The 20,632-nt window shown below is 37.4% G+C and overlaps 2 protein-coding genes across 2 annotated transcripts; one reads left to right on the forward strand and one right to left on the reverse strand.

Annotated features, from left to right (window-relative positions):
* The first annotated feature begins 295 nt into the window (after positions 1–295).
* Positions 296–724, forward strand: LOC125493274 (uncharacterized). Its single transcript, XM_048636464.1, has one exon. The coding sequence runs from the start codon at positions 296–298 to the stop codon at positions 722–724; it is 429 nt and encodes a 142-aa protein (XP_048492421.1).
* A 7,959-nt stretch (positions 725–8,683) lies between these two features.
* LOC104903353 (ethylene-responsive transcription factor ERF054) lies at positions 8,684–11,095 on the reverse strand. The gene has a single exon (XM_010691377.4). The coding sequence runs from the start codon at positions 10,635–10,637 to the stop codon at positions 9,393–9,395; it is 1,245 nt and encodes a 414-aa protein (XP_010689679.2). The 5' UTR covers positions 10,638–11,095; the 3' UTR covers positions 8,684–9,392.
* Positions 11,096–20,632: the final 9,537 nt, after the last annotated feature.

Consider the following 20,632-nt stretch of genomic DNA (forward strand, 5'->3'; position numbering starts at 1 on the left):
TACATGGATATCACACGCCTACTAGTCTTCCAAGCTAAGGCACTTCTTTCCTAAAATACAACCATGATATTAAAAGACTAAGGAATCCGAAATCATCCTAGTATTTTCGGACTTATTGAAGATTTAACAACTCAACTACTTTAACTAACATTTTAACTAATGATGACACTAAGCTAAAATGTTTAACTAGTTTCTTCTTCAAGCCAAGTAACACATCATACAAATGCATTGTTGTAGCTCTTCAAAATGAAACCCATGTGTTCCACAAGAAGTGAAATTGGCTCTACTTGACTTGATGCCTTTGGATCTGCATCATAATCAATTTGGGATTATTAAGTTGCATTCAACATCATACTATGCTCAAGATAACAGTCAAGCTAACGCTACCAATAAGATCATAGTAAAAGGAATCTCAAAGGTAATAGATAATAATCCAAGAAAATGGGATGAATTGTTGATATATGCCCTATGGGCCTACAGGACCTCTAAAAGGGAAGCAACAGGAGTTACTCCTTTTAACTTAGTTTATGGACATACTCCAGTAATCCCTGTTGAAGTCAACGTAAGGTCATCTAGGGTAGCCCAACAGATGGGATTATCAAGAGATGACTATTCAGAAGCAATGACCATTGAAATAATGGATGGTCTAGATGCTAAGGAAGAAGCTTTGGCCAAAATGATAATCCAAAAAGAAAAAGTTGTAGGGCATATAACAAAAAAGTAGTGCCTATAGACTTCCAGAAGAACGATAAAGTTTGGAAAATGTTTATGCCAGAAGCAGCTTATAAAGATCCTCAGTTAGGGAAATGGTCACCTAAGTGGTAATGTCCCTTTATCATTCATAACAATATGTCTGGAAATGCATACCTATTAAAAGACATAGATGGCGACATCAAAGATATAGCTTTGAATGCGAACAACATGATCCTGTGTTTCAACAAAAACATGCAGAATTGTTTGAAACATCTAGGGATTATTGAGATTACAGCATTAAAAATAATATTACATATCTTAACGTTCCAACATTGTCTAACGGTGAACTAAGGTTTTTATTGGCTGACAAAGCATTACAGTTTTCTCCTTTGGAAGAAGCAAGATTTGTTGTACAGCCATGTCCACAAATTGGCAAGCTTGGTGCACTCTTGGTGTAGCTTCCTCTTTTCAATATCAATGGAGATTTGGAGTAAAGACTTCTAATTGATGATATTGATCTCCTCTCTGTTGATGTCTGCCAAGCGATTATGTAGAACTTGTATTTCCTCCTAATGAGACTTCAGCTTCTGATCAAAAGAGCTTAAAGAATCTTGGATCTGTGTAATGAAGTTTTTAAGGACTTGGCTTGAGCTTCCAAAGAAGCTTCCTCTTCTTGAAGCTTTTGAGCTGAAAATTTGAGAGATTGAACTCTTGTTTCAGTATTACATTGCTGGAGAAGAAGGGTTTCCTTAACATAATCAACGCAAGGTATATCCAATACTCAAAGCCTTGAGAAATCAGAGATTCCAAAATATGTTTGAGAGTATGCGCAGAAGTCTGATCATAAGGATTTTTCTACGAGGGTCAAGCAGAGGTCTCATATCCTTCTTGTTTTATATGCTCACAAGATTCATTGTTCGAGGAATAATTAGTGCTAGCAGAAGCAGATTGATTCCTTACAACGATGGACATACTCACATTAGCCTCTTACCCTCCATCAGACTCTTTCATCACACTTATTTTTTGAGTGCTTCCCTTTGCATAATAAAGTAGAGAAGCCAAGTTAGCAAAAGAGGAAAGTCTAGTTTTATGAGGATATGGATTCATAAAGAGGAAGTCTAAAATAAATTCACGAGGAAAGAAAGGAAAACCAGTCCCATAAGAGGATTGTGAAGCTGATGATGAACCTTTGGATAGAGAGGTAATCAAAAGTTCAGTAGTACTCCTCAAGAGTGTAACTCTAAGGGAATAACATTCTCTGGAACTTCACCTCTAGCAATAGAAGGATTTGATATGACAATTATTGGAGTAATAGGAGAGCTTGGAAATACAACATCTAAGGAAGTTGACTCCAAGGGGTCTTCGTTAAATTGATGAAGAAAGTCTTCATCAACAAACTCCACATTAAGATGCTCAGTTTCTTCCAATTGGGGGGCGCCATGTCCTTCCAAAGAAGGGGTAGCCACTAATTCCAACTGGGGGGTAACATTGCTCATTAAGGAAGTGGGATGATTGATGATGGCTTCACCAGCAAAACCACTTTGTTGTAGTTAATCTTGGGTCAACTGATGTAGGAATATATACTGACGGTTGATTGGTAGAGCCAAGAGGTGATGGATTCTCATAAGAAGGATCACTAGGATTCTTAGACTCTTTCAAACCAGAAGAACTTGGAATTAAAAAAGGTTAGTATTCTAAAGAATGAAACTTCTTACAAAAGAGAGTAAAAGAGGGTATTCATACTCGCTTTAACTCCAGAAAGTTTAATTTTGGAAAGATTTGAGATATGGTCTTAGTATCATCCTCATCAGAAGAGATCTCATGTTGTTGTGCCTCATAAGATGCTTCTAACTTAGGACATTTCTTATAGGAATGCCTCAAGAATTCAGGACAGAAAGACAATTATGATCTATCTTTTTGGTAGCCTTCTGAACAGACTCATATTGCTCCACTAATTATTGGGATTGAGTTTCTTGAGAGGCGGAGAGACAATTATAATCTATTTTCCTTCCAGCCCTCTTAAAAGGGTCCATTTCCTTAATTAGTTCCATGGTTCGAATATCCTCCATAGTCTGGACATCCCCATATGAAATCCCTTGATCATGAGCAGCATCATCCTCATCTTCTGAAGGAACATGAGATGGAATCCGTTTGTCCAAAATGGTCCAATATATCCTGCCATATATAGAGTCCACCTTCATCCATCACGGACTTTTAGCTTCTTCTTGCCACCTTTCGCTAAGAAGCAACAAAAGTAAGGAAGAATTAGTAATATTCATTCCTCTTAAAAGTTACAAATAAATAAGGAAATAAATTACTTACAGCCTAAAAAGAGTTGATCCTTAAAGTGTGCCAAAGCGTCAGCACATTTTGGATCATTTGAAAACACATGATCCCACCATATTTGAAAGCCTCGAAGAGATTTAGTGACCCATTTTCAAGGAGTGATGGACATGTGAGTATGGCTGAGAGTCTTGCTTCGAAGGGCATTGTCTTCCTCAAAATGACCCCTTGACATCCAAGGACCATTGCAGGTCAAGAAATAAGGCATAGCTAGCTAACATTTAGATCAATCCAAATTGTCTAGCTACCAGTTGTGTGTTATAGGCTTCAAAGCCAAAGTACTCAGGTTCAACAACTATTGAATCCCTAGACCTAAGCACACTACTCCAAAAGTTCTAACCCTTTAAGTAACTAGAGCGAATGTTAATGGATTGTAGCCAAGCAGGCATTGAATAAAGGCGTCAAGGGTCTTTTTCAATAGAAATGATTTGTTCACTTGGGAATATATTCCAGATGCCACAATTGTCTGTAAAAATTGAGAAATATGAGAAGAGTAAACTTGGATGCCAGACCTCATCTAGAGATACAAGATTGAAACTGACTTCAGCATAACATCTACAATCTTAAAGTTTAGAGAGGAACTAAAGAGGATCAAATGAAAGGTTATTTTCCTCTAAACCCTTATATGCTTTAAAAGTAGAACGAGCGTTGATCACCTTCAAATTGGGTAGATATATGTGGCCCCAGCAAGTCAAAAGCTACAAGGGTCCAAATCGCTTATCAGTAGAGAATATAGGGGACTCAAGGGTCGGAATTCCAAAATCTTTGAAGGATTCTCTACTCCTAAAGAGACATCTATAAAGTTGTCGTAAAGGAATTGGAGCTAATGCTACTTCCTCAGAAGTGGAGGAGATATTAACAACTAGAGATAACCATAGTGTTACAACTCCTCCAGCCCCACACATCATTAATTTGGAGAATGCAAAAGTGAGGAACAATACCTCCTCTTGGGAAGTTACTGCTTCACTAGGATCCTTATTGGTGAAGAAATCAACAAATCTTTGAAAGCCACACTTACTAGCATTAGAAGAATGACTAGAACTTGGCTAAATATTGATAGACACTTACTGTATATAGCTGGTTATACTCTTCAACATGGTGGAAGATACGGAGGTTAATCCGATATTTAGCAGTTGGAGAAGTCCCAGTAATAAAGGCAATATCAGCCAATGTTACAGTCATTGGTCCCAATCGGAACAAGAAGCAGCTGATGGCAGGGTCCCAACAAGCCAACAAGGCAGTGGATATAGCACCATCAAAGGGAATAGTTTAATAAGAAGCTAGTCTCAAGAAATGTAGTATCTTGTTCTTGGCCCATTTGTCATGAAAAGGTTGCATGCGCATAAATCATGCTTGCGTCCACCCTACTTCTAAAATGAGTTGACGTTTTTTAGGGTTTGCATCCTGAAAGGAAATCCATAACCAATGGTGGCAATTCTCTCCTCCGAAGGCGTACTAAGAGAATCAGTGCGCTAATTCACATACCATAACACTTTGGATTTATATTTTCCAATGTTCACTCTTATGGTGTTGCATAATTGACGAGCTGCTTCAGATTGCATGGTGGCAACCTTTTTAACAAGTGTCTCACGAGTTTCATTTTCACGGTGAGTTCTTTCATTAGATATTGTGAATTGAGTTTGATAAAAGTTGTGAATTCGTAAATAAATGAATTAAATTGGTCTGAAATATTTTAAAATTTTCAAAAATCCTTAAAAAGGGTATTAATGGAGAAGACAACAAAAAGTAAACACGTTCGTAATGTGTGTTACACTTTTTTTGGGACATCTTTTACTGGGCCATGTTAATATCAGGTTTTAACAAATTAAAAATATTAGGGTCTTAAAGTCATCATAGAAGCCCATCTTAATGGGTAATAACTTGGAAGCCCATCCCAACGGGTGTATTATGTAAAAGCCCATTCACAATGGGGCGTAACTTTTTGATTTTTAGAAGGCAGGAAATCCCTTATAAAAAGGGGTAAGTGTAATAATTTTAAACATCACACTCTCCTCCTGATGAAAACACTCCCTCAAGAAAAACTTCTCATCTCCCCAACCTCTCTCAAAAAACATCCATCTTCAAATGGACGCTCCACAGTCCTCTACTGAATCATATGTTACAGGAGCCTCTATGATCAAACACCCGTTTTTTTAAATTATGATTTTCGTTTTATATGTTGAAGCTTGGATTGTCGAATGTGGCTGTTTTGTTGATTTTTTTAAAATTATGTTTTGTTTGTCGAATGTCTCTGGAATTTGAATTGATTGAATGTTGAACGTAGTTTGTTTTTTCAATCCGGGTTTGTTTGTGTGACACAAGTCAGTAGGCAGTATGTTTTCATTTCTTTTGACACAATATGAGCCACAATTGATTCGGTTTAAGGTGAAAATCGGTTCAATTAACATAATTGAACCGATTTTCACCTTAAATCAGGATGAGTAACTGGTAACTAATCGTAATTACATGTTACCTTTTGCCTTTGCAAAATATTCACATATATCAACCTTATAATATGATAATGATATGGTGTAGTTGTTGACTTGTAGTTATTTGATTAAGAATCACTTGGTTAAGTCATAACTTATTAATCATAATATTAAGTTACCTAGTAAAATACTCGCATCTTCCAAGTTATTATACCTTATTGTAATAAGTTTAATAAAATAAAGGGAAATTTCCTCAGGTACCCCTGAGGTTTGGCGTAATTTCCAAATTACCCCCCATATTTGGGGAATTCCTCGGATACCCCTGAGATTTGTGTTTGTGCTCAAGATGCCCTTACTATGAATGGAAACCTAACGCTGTTAGGTTTTCCTCTCCTTCTCCCCAATTTTCTTTTTCTCTCTCCACCCATCATCCTCCATTGATGAACATAGAAGCTTTCTCTCTCCTCCCAACCCACACTAAAGCCCTAACCACCCAACCTCCACCACCTTCCCTTCCCCCCACCCATCCCCCACCCTCTGCCAGCCACAGTCCCTATTTTCGCGATCTCTCTTTCTCCTATGTTTTTCCCCAATCCCGAATCTCCGACTGAAGAAGATCGATTTCGCCACTGCTCATTAACCAAATTGAGCTAGGCATCGATTTCGACTGGGTGGGGAAGGCGTGGGGTCGATTTCGACAGGGTACTGGGCGTCGATTTGGACGGGGTGGGGTGGGGGAGGGGTGGGGTTCTCGCGACGGGGTGGGGGACGGGGAAGGCTGCGGGGTGGTGGGAGGGGGGCTGCCAAGGTGGGGGAGGGGTGTTTAGGGATTTAGAGTGGGTTGGGAGGAGAGAGAAAGCTTCCATGTTCATCAATGGAGGATGATGGGTGGAGAGAGAAAAGAAAATTGGGGAGAAGGAGGGGAGAACCTAACGGCGTTAGGTTTCCATCCATAGTAAGGGTATTTTGAGCACAAACACAAAACTCAGGGGTATCTGAGGAATTCCCCAAATGTGGGTGGTAATTTGGGAATTATGCCAAGCTTCAGGGGTACCTGAGGAAATTTCCCTAAAATAAATCAAAGTAATTGACTTGTTAATTCGAGTACAATTTGATCTACTTTCTTCGTAACAAAATAGATGTTACACTTTCTAAATATGATTGTAATAAAATAGATGTTACACTTCCTTTTTAGGCAATAACGTCTCTCTGTGTCTCTCCTATATGAAATTATTGACATCTCATAATGATATGCCAAAATGGAATCTCACAAAATTCTTTGTACCGAAGCTAAGTCAAAGTGGTACCAAAATAGATTACTTTGATACCAACTTTATTTTGGTATCAAATTTTAGTTTGGTACCAAGGTTACATTTCAATACCAAACAACTCTATTTTGGTACCACTTTGACTTAACTTTGGTACCAAATTTTTGTGAGATGTTTGACATCTCATTATGAGACGTCTATAACACCTCATCTCCTATCACTTGGGATTCCTTTTTTCTTTCTCTATATCTCTCTCCTCTTCAAAAAATTGTCTTAAAAAGTATGTTTTGAAAAGTGTAACATCTATTTCGTTACAGAAGAAGTAGATAATAATAAATTAGCTTGGTTACAAAATAATTATGGTTGATTTAAGTTTGGTTTTTAACTAAAATATGTGAAGTTCAACTTAATTTTTGTTCAATTTAGTTTTAATAAAATAATTTACAAATTAAATTTTAATAATTTTGGTTGGTTTGAAAAATTGGATCAAATAAGGGAGATCTTATTTTATCTAGTTAACATATATTATAGTTGATTTCGGGTCGATCATAAACAAATCGAGTTGAATCTACTATAAACTGGGTTTAGTCAGGGTTTTTTTAATATATGGTTCGGTTACTGTCAATTTTAACAAATGTGAGGGTTGTGTGGTCAGGTCAGAATATGATATTGTCGGGTGCCGGTAAGGTCTTGGTAATTTCATGTCAGGTTTCGATCAGGTCTGAAAATTGACCCTCACAAGTCAAACCAAGTTCAAGTCAGGTCAATATTAGATGGACCCAATGATTCGATCTGTTTCTGACACCACTAGCAGCACCCTATCCAAATCAACCTTTTCTTATATAGGTTTGTATCCGGCCGGGGGCCTTGAATATGCCTCAACCCTCACATTTTGAATATAATGAGTTATTGTACACCGAGTATCGTATAATATAGTCAGTTTTATCTAATATAATCTACTTTTATTTGATATAGTGAATTCTTGTATGATACAATCACCTTTAGTGTAGTCCGTTTTTGTATCATATAATCATTTTTTTATGTAGGCAATTTTTATATAATATAATCAGTTGCACAGTTCTTAATCCAGGACTTATCTTCTAGTGTTTGGAAGTAAGGGGAAAGGTTAGACAATCCTTATCAAAACACTTCAATTTGGCAAACTTGAGTCCAAAACCTCTAGTATCTAAGATCACAACCATGTCTAGTGAGTGAGTCCAACCTTCCTCGCTTTGAGGAAAGTGGCAATACAATATTCATCCGCATTTGCACCACCTTCCGAACTTATACACAGTACACATTTTTATCAAATAAGACCAAATCAATTTGTTTTTTTTTTGTGAGGATAGACTTAAATTGTTTTTAAGGAAAAAAAAACTATGAATGATACTACAATTGGCAATTTAAGACCACTTTAAGAATTTTTCGCAAAGCAGTCAATATTTCGACCCCTCCGATTTCTCACTCTCTTTGTTTTTTTTACACAACCCTCTCCCCCAAATGAATAAACAACCCCAATTTTGTTTCATTCTTTTTCCTCACCATTGAAGCAATTGGTTGAAACTTTGAACTTAAAAAACACAACTCAACCAAAGTGCGTCTTATAAAACAACAATCGTCACCGAATGTTTACCTCTTTATCGGAGTCTTAAAATGGTCTTATATTGTCAATTTATCTTTCTCTAGGTATTTTACTTGGTCTTAAATGACATAAAACACATTCTATTACTCCATCTACCTAAAGGCGAATGCAAAGTAGATTCTACCAAAGTCGCCACATTGACATGCCAACAAGACTTACGTGCAAATAAAAAATATTTATTTCTAACTTCCTACAAATATAAAAAATGAAGTACGACTTTGTTTTATTTACTGCCACTATATTAAAAAGAAAATAAAAAATTCGTTCTAATAAATTAAAGGACGGCTTGAACATCGATAAGTTTCAAGTTTAGGACAAAATATCTACAACATTATTATAATATTAAGCTAAATGAAGCTACATGATATGTTTCTTTACTACAGATATATATTACAAAATATAGAACATAAGAAATGTCAATAGTAGGAACATACAACATCAACCACCAAACATTCATATGTAAGTCTGAAAACGATACGCTTAACAATGCTATTAATCATCATGACCAAACAAATATACCACATTAAAGAAATGGAAAAAAAAAAAAGAAGAACATTTTAGAAGTTACGACTTCCATCTCCAGCTCCTCAAAAATGCATAGCTCGTGATGGAGGGACCAACTAATACAAAGAAAGCAACAAAACACCTCCCTCTGCTAAGGCCCAATATACTAACTACGCCTATCAACTACGTCTCCGTTACAACATCTTCAAATTAACATCTACTCGCAAATTATACTTCTGTCGAGATTTAGTTGTCTCATAACTCGTCTGGACTACATTATCGATGTGACAGTAAATTTTGGACCCATGAAGTACTAGTAACAATTCTGCAGATGGCTTAAAATAAGCAGCCTACATGCAGCAGATGGATGAAAATCACTGGCTACATCAAAAATTCTGAAGCCAGCAAAGTGAGGGAGAGGTAGAGGGAAAGGAGTTAAGAGAGTGAAGGTGGGCAATAAAATCAACGAAAAAGAAGAAAAATGGTATAACAAATAACGGAGGAATTGAGAAACTAATCTTGGTCCTTGGAGAAAAAAGGCCTCATAGGACAAGAAGTAGAGGAATAGGAAGATGAACCAACAATTTCTTCGGGCTGCCGGAAATTGAATTTCGCTTCTTGATCATCCTGTTGACTAAAATTGGGGGTAATAGAAATATTTTGTTGCATAAAAAGATTATTTGTATCCAGATCATCCCAGAAAGGACTTCCCGGTCCCCAGGCTGGAATGGCATTAAACCATGCCTCACTCATTTCCTTCCAAGCAAATTCTGAGTTATCGGAACCCCCTTTGCCAGTTGGGTGTCCTGGCTCGCTAATAAACGTAACATCACTCGAGCCATCCCCGGAGGAATCCTCGGGATCTACCTCTATTATAGGAGGTGGTGGGGGTGGTGGTGGAATTTGCATTTCTTGAGGCTGAGTAGATGATGAAAGTGTAGTTTCCTCAACTCGGTCCTTGTTTAGAAAGAGCTCAGGGAAGTTGAGCCTTGCGTTCTCCCCTCTCAACTTATAAGCCTCCCTGTCATAGGCTAAGGCAGCATCCTCTGCAGTGTCAAATGTGCCAAGCCATAGACGGGTTCGATTTTTAGGGAGGCGGATTTCCGCCACCCATTTCCCCCAGTGTCGCTGTCTCACCCCACGATAAAGTTTGGTGGTTGAGATAGGCGGCACTGGGCCTCCGCCTTGAGGTATTTGCCGCCCAAATCCTTGGGCGGCAAATCTATTCATCATCATCATCTTCCCCCTCGGGCTCAGATTCAACGCGTCGCTGCAATATTGAAGCTGCTGCAGCTGTTGATTTGTCGCCATGGGAATGTACTGATATTGATTACCAATCCCTTGGTTGAACGAGATCATCTGCTGCTGCTGCTGCTGCTGCTGCTGCTGATGTTGTTGTCCATATTGGGGTATTATTTCAGGGTTTAAAACAGAGTACTGAGGCTGGCTACCATTATTGGATGATCCTTCAAAAGTAAATGGAAATGCAATCTTTGAGGCTGTATTTGTGTAAGGAAAAGGGTTGTGAGGTTGCGACATCGATTGTGACAAAGAATGCCCGGAAATACCAGACAACTGCTGTCGTTCAGGGCTTCTGACTTTCTTCCAAGGCCGTCCTGCAGCAGTGGAAGCTTCATCAAAAACTTGCGTCCACTGCTGATTATGTTCTTTTACTTTGTGTCCATCCCATCTCATCTTCGACATATTCTCCATTCCATCCGTCATCTCCTTTGCTTTCCTGCTCATATTGCTCGACATGCTTTTGATTTTAGAAAATATATAAGTGACTACAAAGGCTAAGACTGGCTAGCACCCGTTGCTAAGATAGCGTCCGAATTTATAGCAAGAATTTTAAAAACCTAAAAAGTGACAATATGGCCTAAGAAAATAAAAATATTACAAAGTAGAAATTGAGATATTGATTCGATTTAGATGAGCTGATTCCTGGTTGAAATTCAACTGGAATCACTAAAAGGTAAGAATATCTTATACCGCATCGTAAGTCGCCAAACTTGAGATTTGAAGAGGGAGACTTGTTGAATTGGGGAGAATATGCAAGTTTGCAAGTTGATGGTTCTAGAATGTGCAGAAGAAATTGGAGGGGAGGAGTAAGGAAAAGCAAGTTTGGAGAGGAAGAAAGTGAAGGAAAAAATATCTGTGTTTGGTTTGAGGAATTTAGAAGCAACTTGAGTTTGTCAACAGGCTTTTATAGGAAGCCAAAATTTAGATATTTTTGACTTGGGAATTTTTCGGTCGTTTGGGCTCCACACGGCTCCCTCCATTCCAATTGTATTCCTTGTAATTAATTAACTTTTGTGTTTTTCTTTATTATGAGACGATAAAGTTAGGTTAATGTTGTTGTATAACGGCCAACTTAAATTGTGTTAGCTTTTCTTTTTTCTTTTTTTAATATAGAGAGAAATATAAGGGTAAATGATGTAGACGAAATTTGATTTCAGGTATTGAACACCACCTCATAAAACTTTAATTAACCAACTTAGTTAGTTGACATCGATACTTAAATTATTTGTAATTAGATACACAGATTGCTACAATTAGGGGGTGTTTGGTTCACTAGTTTTAGGTATGAGGTATGGGTTTGGAATGAACAAAACCCATACCTAGTGTTTGTTTAACTTATTTCTAAATTTTAAACTCATACCTCAAACCCATAAGGTATGGGGTTTAGAAACCCATGGGGGAGGTGGGTATGGCTCATACCTTACCTCTAGGTATCAAATAAAAGAAAATTTCTCATTCCATAAATGAAACCAAACACAAGGTATTAAGTATCAAGTTCCAAACCCATACCACCTTGGTTTCATTCCTGATTCCAAACCCATACCATAATATAAACCAAACGCCCCCTTAGAGGTGTCAAACTAGGTTAATGAACTACTTTTAAAAAAAACTGGGTTAATGGACGAAATCGTGGATGATTTCAATCAAGGTAGGTATAGTTACGACGACCACAGAAAAAAAATCTTATGGTGTTTCATTTATCAATTCACATATTTCACAAAACCATTAAATTCAAGATATATTTTGGACATTTTATATAAGAGTTCGTATTGTGTCGGATTCGTCCGACACAATATTCTCGTCGGACGACTTCAGTTAGAAGCACTTGTGCTTCAGTTAGACTTATTTGGGTTTCAGTTGGTCTTTATTTTTTTCAGGTAGTCTTCATTTTTTTTCAGGTAATCTTCATTTTTTTTTCAAGTAGTCTTCATTTTTTTCAGTTAGTCTAAATGAAAGTAACTTAGGTCTAAATGAAAGTAACTCAGGTCTAAATGAAAGTAACTTAGGTCTAAATGAAAGTAACTTACCATATCAAGTATCTTCTGTCTCCACTTTCAAGAGCATTGTCTACCCAACCTTCGACTCGCTTAACTCCATTACCACATTCTTCTCCATTTCTATCCAATTTTCATACTTATTGTTAATCTTGTTAACTTTAAATCAAAACTAGGAGCAACAAAAAGATACAGAGGGTACAGCTGAACTTTCTTATAACTAAGCCAATCATAAACATCCTCCCCAAACTCAAGTTTGAGACCCACTGTTAAATCGTCATCCTCCTGATAAGGCATTAAAGAAATGAAATGCATCACAGGAGTTGATGAAGGTCGAAAGGCTGAGCTTCAACAGATAATAGAGGCACGAATATGTATGGAAATGCCGGCGAGGGGACTTCTTCAGATGCAAGGGAAGAAGAAAGGAAAGTAAAGGAGAGGAGAAATGAAGAACACAGATGAGAAGAAAAGGCAGGAGAGAGAAAATTTTTGAGGGAGGAGGGAGGAAGAACACAGGTGCCCCACCCCGTCCGACGGAACCTATTGGGTCAGACGGTCTGACCCAATAGTTTCACTTTATATAATACCAAACCAAAATTAAATAAGACAAAATTTATTCTCATAAACATAAATAGCAAAAGCATGTCTCTACATTGTAACAAGTTTCTCTAAACCTAATACAGTCGAATGGCACTCTAACATTTGCTTCAAGCCTACATTATTATCACACTACAACTCAATCCCTTCGAGAGCACTAGGCATCATATCCAGCTCTATCAAGAACTTCTTTATCCAAACTGCTTCCTTTGCTACTTCAACCGCTGTTAAATATTTTAATTTTGCTGTAGAGCCTGCTATAGTTCTTTGCTTTGAGCTCTTCCAGCTCATTGCTCCTCCATTTAGACAAAAGACGTACCATGACTGAGAGCGATAATCATCTATGTCGGTTTGGAAGCTCGCATCAGTATAACCTTCAACAACCAACACTTTTTCTCCTCCATAGACTAAGAACATGCCTTTAATCCTCCTCAAGTACTCAAGAATGCTCTTAGCTGCAGTCCAATGTGTTTCTCCTGGATTTTCTTGGAACCTTCTACACATGCTCAAGGCATATGCAACATATGATCGAGTACTTATCATAGCATACATGATCGATCCTATAGCCGAAGCATATAGGGATGCTACTCATTTTCTTTAACTCATCAGGTTCAGTCGGGCACTGACTCTTGCTAAGCGATATGCCATGTGACATGGAAACGAATCTTCTTTTCGAGTTTTCCATGTCGAACCTTGCAAGAACTTTATCAATTTTTAGTTTCTTGACTTAGTCCAATCATCCTTAGAGACCTATCTCTATGGATTTTGATTCCCAATATGTGCTCAGCCTCTCCAAGGTCCTTCATGGAGAAACAACTTTTCAACCATTCCTTGACTGACTCAAGCATTGGTATGTCGTTTTCCATGAGTAGTATGTCATCTACATACAAAAGCAAGAACACTAAGCTGCTCCCACTAAACTTCTTGTAGACACAAGATTCTTTTTCGCTTTTGAGGAAACTAAATTGTTTGATTGCCTCAAATTCCAGCTCCGAGATGCCTGCTTCCATCCATAAATGGATCTCTGAAGCTTGCAAACCCTTTTCAGATTTTCTGGATCCTCAAACCTTCAGGTTGTGTCACGTATATATCCTAATTCAAGAACTCAGTCAAGAATGCGATTTTGACATCCATCTGCCAAATTTCGTAATCATAAAATGCAGCAATCGCTAAAAGTATCTGAATCGACTTAAGCATTGCTACTGGAGAAAAGGTCTAACCATAATCTATACCATGAATTTGCCTAAATCCTTTTGCAATCAGTCTTGCTTTATAGACATATACATTTCCATCTTTGTCTGTTTTTAATTTGAACACCCACTTGCATCGAATAGGGTTAACCCCATCTGGCAAGTCGACCAGGGTCCAAACTTTATTCTTAAACATCGAGTCTAACTCTCTCATGGCCTCAAACCATTTCTTAGAGTCTGAGATCGTCAAAGCTTGTTTGTAAGTAGTACGTTCTGAATTATCGAAAATCATAATTTCAGAATTTTCAGTTAACAGGAAATCAACCAACCTCATATTTGGAATCCTTTACCTACTTGACCTAAGTGCACTAATAGAATAAATGCTTATTGTTGCGGTCATTAAATGGCCTATTGCGGCGGTTTTGGCCGCACAACAATTAAGGGGGCAGCAATAGGTAATTAATATATTGCTGCGGTTTCTGGGTAAAACCGCAGTAACATATTTAATTTATATCAGATTTATAAAGCATATTGCTGCGGTTTTTTTGGGAAAACCACATCAATATGCTATAATTAATAATAAAAAAAAGGGATATTGCTGCGGTTCCTAGTGAAAACTGCAGCAATATGTACTGCTACAGACAAAAAAAAAATTGTTTCTTTTTTTTTGTATTTTGTCATCAAATTTGATAAATAAAAATGCTGAAAAAAATAAAACATAACAAATTCAAAGTAATGATAAACAAAACTTTCTCAAATAATTGCAATACCAATTTTAACTAAAGCAACACAACATATACCAAATAGACAACATAAACAAAAACCGACTTCAAACATTTACATTGTTTTTTACAAATCTGATAAATAACTAACTAAAATATACATTTTATACACTACCTATACATTGTTTTATACACAAAAAAATAATAATTAAGAAACTGAAATTTCGAAGAAAAAAAATTCCAAGACATAAATCTAAAAATATATTAAAATAGAAACGAAAAAAAAACTACTGGATTTCGAAATCCTAAATCATAAATCTACAAACGAGAAAAAAAGAAAACGAAACCAAAAATAAACAGATTCTGGTGGGTGAGGAGGACGAACGACGTTTGAGTGAAGATTTCTCGCAGCGCTCGCATCAACCCCTCACATCAACCCCTCGCATCTCGACGATTGAGTGAAATCCGTCACTCGCTGATGGCGATGAACGACGAGGAGAGTGAGCGAACAATTGTTGATGGCGACGAAGAGCGAACGAGAGTTGATGGCGACGAAGAGCGAACAATTGTTGATGGATCTAAACGAGCGAACGACTTTGTTGGGAACAATGAGGAGAGTGAGCGAACAATTGTTGGGGAGGAGGCTGTTGCGTAGAGCGACGGTGGCGACGGTGGGTGAGGAGGGAGGGTGAGAGAAAACAAACGACTAAGAGGAGAGAGAGAGGGTGAGGCAAAACGAACGACTGAGAGAGAGGAGAGAGGGGGGAAAGAGAGAGAGAGAGGAAAGAGAGAGAGAGAGGCGCCTCTCTTGACAGGAGTAAAAGAAAAACCCTAATTGACATGCCACGCCTTATATATTTTATTTTAATATTTTTTAATGATATTGTTGTGGTTTTTGTCAAGAACCGGAGTAATATGTTAAAATATTAATTTTTAATATCATTTTAATATATTACTGCGGTTTTTGTCAAGAACCGCAACAATATGTCTGGTCAAATAGTCAACTTTTTCAAAAAAATTTATGTTGACATTATATTGCTGCGGTTTTAGATCGAAACCGCAACAATATCTTTATTTCATATTTTACATTTTTTTTACGTGATATATTGCTGCGTATGGGTAAAACTACAACAATATTACCGCAGCAATAAGCAATTATTCTACTAGTGGTGGGGCCTCACCATCAAGAGAAATATTCTATTCAACTTCTTGAAGATCTTTGCTTGAATTAGATTCAAGTGGGATGGTAGGAGGTTCACGCGTTGTATACGTCATCTCCTGAACTTGACTTTTGTCTTGTCGGGCCGTCTCTGACATGTGTGAATAACGTCCAATAATTGCTCCCACGTCATAATTTCTTAGAGAATTATTTTACTCCCACTTGTCTTTCTACAAACAGATTCCTTTTCAAGAAAAACACCAGCACGAGCAACAAACACTTTGTTCTCTTGACAGTTATAACAGTAATAACCCCTTGTCTCTTTTGGGTATCCCACAAAGAGACATTTATCTGACTTGGGTGCATGTTTGTCTGATAGTAAAATCGTTTTACATAGACCTCACATCCCCATATCTTAAGAAAAGACAAATTTGGAGTTTTTCTATTTCATTACTCAGATGAAGTCTAATCTCAACCTTTTACGGGCTCCTATTTAGTAAACGGCGACTTCGTCATCTTCCCCATCAAGCATGATTCACATACATCAAATAATTCAAAATCAAATGATGGAAGAATGCCATCCGGTTGTAACTTTTGGATGCGCTTTTGGTTTATATGACCCTTTCGACAATGCCAAATGTAGGTAAGGTTCAATTCATTTGATTTTTATTGCTTGATATCTATGTTATAGACTTGTACTAACCTATCAAGCACATATACGCCATTTATCAATTTAGCACTAGCATGGAGCATATTATTGTAGGAAGTGGAACAATATTTGTACTTAATTTCAAAACAAAACCCTTTGAAATCCAAAACAGAAACAAAAATTATGTTCCTAGTTATTGAAGGAACAAAATAACAATTATTGAGTTCTAAAATAAAGCCAGATGGCAAATGTAGACTATAGCTTCCTACGGCAAGTGCAGCAACCCGTGCTCCATTTCCAACGCAAAGCTCTACCTCGCCCTTTGCCAGCCTCCTACTTCTTCTCACTAGTAGAATAATTGCTTATTGCTGCTGTGGTATTGCTGCGGTTTTACTCATACGCAACAATATATCACGTCAAAAGAAAACGTAAAATAGAAAATAAAGATATTGCTGCGGTTTTGGCCAAAAACCGCAACAATATGGTATCAATAGGAAATTTTGTGAAAAAGTTGACTTTTTGACCAAACCTATTGCTGCGGTTTTTGTGAAGAACCACAGCAATATATTAAAATAATATTTAAAAAAATGATATTTCAATATATTGCTACGGTTCTTGTAAAAACCGCAGCAATATCACTAAAAAAAAAGTATAAGAGGCTACTCTCTCACTAATAACTAGGTTTGTTATTTCCTCACATATTCTATCACAGCCGCACTAAGCTTCACCTTCCATCCTCCCTCCTCTCACCCTTCACCTTCCATCCTCTCACCCTTCACCGTCATTCACCTTCCATCCTCTCACCCTTCACCGTCATTCACCTTCCATCCTCTCACCATTCACCGTCATTTACCTTCGACACCCTTCACCTCCCTCCTCTCGTCATCATCATTCTCCTTCAAGACCCTTCACTGTCCCTCCTCTCGTCATCGTCATTCGACCCTTCACCTTCCCTCCTCTCACACCGTCGACCGACTGACTCTGTCGACCAGCTTCACGAAACGAGAAACAGCAACTTCGCGGCATCTTCGCGAAACGACAAGCCGCATCTTCGCGGTCCAAATCTGGTGGGTATCGACTGACTCCATCGACCATGGCGAAATGAGAAACGTCGTCTTCACTCTCATTGTCGTTCACCATATCGAACCATCAACGACGAACGAATCCGGCGACGATGAATGATGAACGCGCGATTGGGGTTTCGATCTGTCTTTTTCCTCTTTTTTTTTTCAGTGTAATGTATAGATTTTTTTAAGGGATTTAATAACTCGTATGAATTTTTTTGTTTTTATTATTTTAGATTTTTGGTTTAGTAGTGTAACGTATATCGTATCTCAAATTTGTTTTTGTTCGTTAGTTTCATTTTTTTTCTTTATTTAGTTTTCTTTTTCTTATTGTTGTTTTTTTTTTTTGGTAGTTTCATTTCATTTCTGTATTTTGTTTTTCTCTTTGTTCAGTTTTCTTATTGATTTTTTTCTTCATTAGTTTCGTTTCATTTTCTGTGTCGTTTTTATTGTTGGAAGTTTCTGACTTTTTACTATTTTTCAGAAATTTTTTTATTTTATGAATTTAATGGCAAAATGCAAAAAAAAAAATAAATTTGCGTGCACCTGTACCTATTGCTGCTGTTTTGGCTAGAAACCGTAGCAACATACCTATATATTTTTTTAATTATTTAATACACTATATTGCTGCGGTTTTCTCTAAAAACCGCAGCAATATACTGTATGAATCTGATATAAAATATATATATTGCTGCGATTTTATTCAAAAACCGCAACAATATGTTCAAATATTGCTGCGGTTTAAAACCGCAACAATATATTAATTACCTATTGCTGCCCCCTTAATTGTTGCGCGGCTAAAACCGCCTCAATATGCCACTCCATGACCGCAGCAATAAGCATTTATTCTACTAGTGTCTTAGTCCCTTCATATCATTAACTATGTGAGAACCACAAACGGTATCCAATACCCATAAGTAAGTAGAAGTTAACTTGATCTCTATAACAAATATACCTGAAGTGGAAGCCCCAGACTTCTTTTTTTTTTTTTTTGGCAAATAATAATTGTATTTAAACCAAAAAAACATGTGCATCAACAACATTGCACATGAAACAGATAGTCAGAGCATACACCAGGAGATTTATAGCATCAGCTTACTCCTGTCACTATCCATACACCTCGAAGCCACTGTAAAAACAATGTTCCTAAAGACTACTGTTACATCTTTACAATGACCTGTGAAAATTTGGCTATTTCTCTGCCTCCAGATAGCATATGCACATTCAGTAAAAAGCATAATAAACACCTTCCCCTTTTTCTTCCTAGCATGATTACTCATTCTTGAGATCACCTCCTGATGATTCATCCCTACATTTGTAACATTCACTAGTCTGCAAATTTGGCTCCAAATTCCAGTAGCATAAGAACATGAGAAGAATAAGTGTTGTGCTGATTCATCTTCAGTTTTGCATAGGCTACATCTAGTATCACAATTAACCCCCACTTCCTTACTCTATCCACTGTAGGAAGTCTTTGATGCAGCATCATCCACAGGATGAATTTACTTCTCGGAGTGGCCTGATTATTACAAATGAGCCTCTTCCAGCTCACTCTTGCAGCAGGGTCATTCAGCTTCCTGTAAGCTTTGTTTATAGAGAATTTTTCCCCAGTACTCACATCACTCCAATCAACTCCAGTATTCAAGATCTCTCTAGACTTTATAATCTTCCTTAGAACCCATGACACCTGATTACTAAGGTTGACTGTATAGATAGTCTGCCTTTTAATATAATAAGAGTGAATCCACTTCACCCACATCTTATCCCTTTTAAATTCAATTGCCCACAACAGCTTGAGCATAGCAGCCTTATTCCAATTAACCATGTTGATGACATTCCATCCTCCTCCACTTTTTGGAAGCTGAATGGTAGCCCAAGCAACAGGAGCTTTCTTGACTCTTCATTTTACCAGTCCAAAGAAATCTCCTACAAACCTTTCTACAGCATGAATGATTGTCTTTAAAGAGGAAATATATGAGCCGAGTAGTTTTGCATACTACTGAGTATACTCTTTATCAATTGAAGCCTCCCTGCATAAGATAACAAATTAGCCATCCAAGTTTGAGCCCTACTAGTTATCCTCTCCACCAAAGGTTTACATTGAGCTGTTGTGAGTTTCTTTGAAGTGAGAGGAATCCCTAGATATCTGAAGGGGAGCTCCCCACTTGCATTTGAATCCTCTCAGCTAACTCCTTAGCTGTGTCATCATTGACCCCACAGAAATACACATTGCTCTTCTCTTGACTAACAGATAAACCAGAAGCTTCAGAGAACTTTTGAAAAGCATTAACCATATACTCCAGAGAGCTCTTATCAGCTCTACAAAGCATCAACAAATCATCTGCAAACATCAGATGAGTAATATTCAACCTTTCACACTTAGGATGGAAGTTAAACTCAGGTGTTTTCTTCAATTCATTCAAGCACCTACTCAGGTATTCCATACTTAATGCAAACAGAAAAGGAGAAAGTGGGTCTCCTTGTCTTAGACCTTTTCTAGCTTGAAAAGGCTGTGAGGGGATACCATTCACCAATACACTATATGATACAGTGGTAACACACTCCATAATCCACCCAATAAACACATTAGGAAACCCAAATTTCTTCAATAGAGTTTCCAGATAAGACCACTCTACAGAATCATAGGCTTTCCTAATGTCCACTTTCATAATACATCTTGGTGACATATATTTCCTAGTATACCCTCTAATAAGCTCTGTAGCTAATAAAATGTTATCAGAAATATGTCTCCCTGGGATAAACCCTGATTGAGCTTCATTCACCACCTCCCCAATCACACCCTTCATCCTGTTTGTCAAGATTTTTGAGATAATCTTGTACACTACTGTACAACATGCAATAGGTCTGTATTCTTTAACCTTAGTTGCATTTGGGATCTTGGGAAGCAAAGTAACAGCAGTGCAATTCACAGGTCTATACATTCTACTAGTAGCAAAGAATTCATGAACTCCTGCATATACTTCATGCTTGATGTTACTCCAACTTTTTTTGAAAAAGTAGGCATTAAAACCATCTATCCCTGGGGCCTTATCATTCCCAATTCCAGCAAGAGCTA

Source organism: Beta vulgaris, chromosome 9 (genome assembly GCF_026745355.1).
Source record: "Beta vulgaris subsp. vulgaris cultivar EL10 chromosome 9, EL10.2, whole genome shotgun sequence".
Lineage (NCBI taxonomy): Eukaryota > Viridiplantae > Streptophyta > Magnoliopsida > Caryophyllales > Amaranthaceae > Beta > Beta vulgaris.

Coding starts and splice junctions, on each gene's coding strand:
- LOC125493274 (XM_048636464.1), top strand. CDS start 296: ATGCCTTTGGATCTGCATCATAATCAATTTGGGATTATTAAGTTGCAT.
- LOC104903353 (XM_010691377.4), bottom strand. CDS start 10,637: ATGTCGAGCAATATGAGCAGGAAAGCAAAGGAGATGACGGATGGAATG.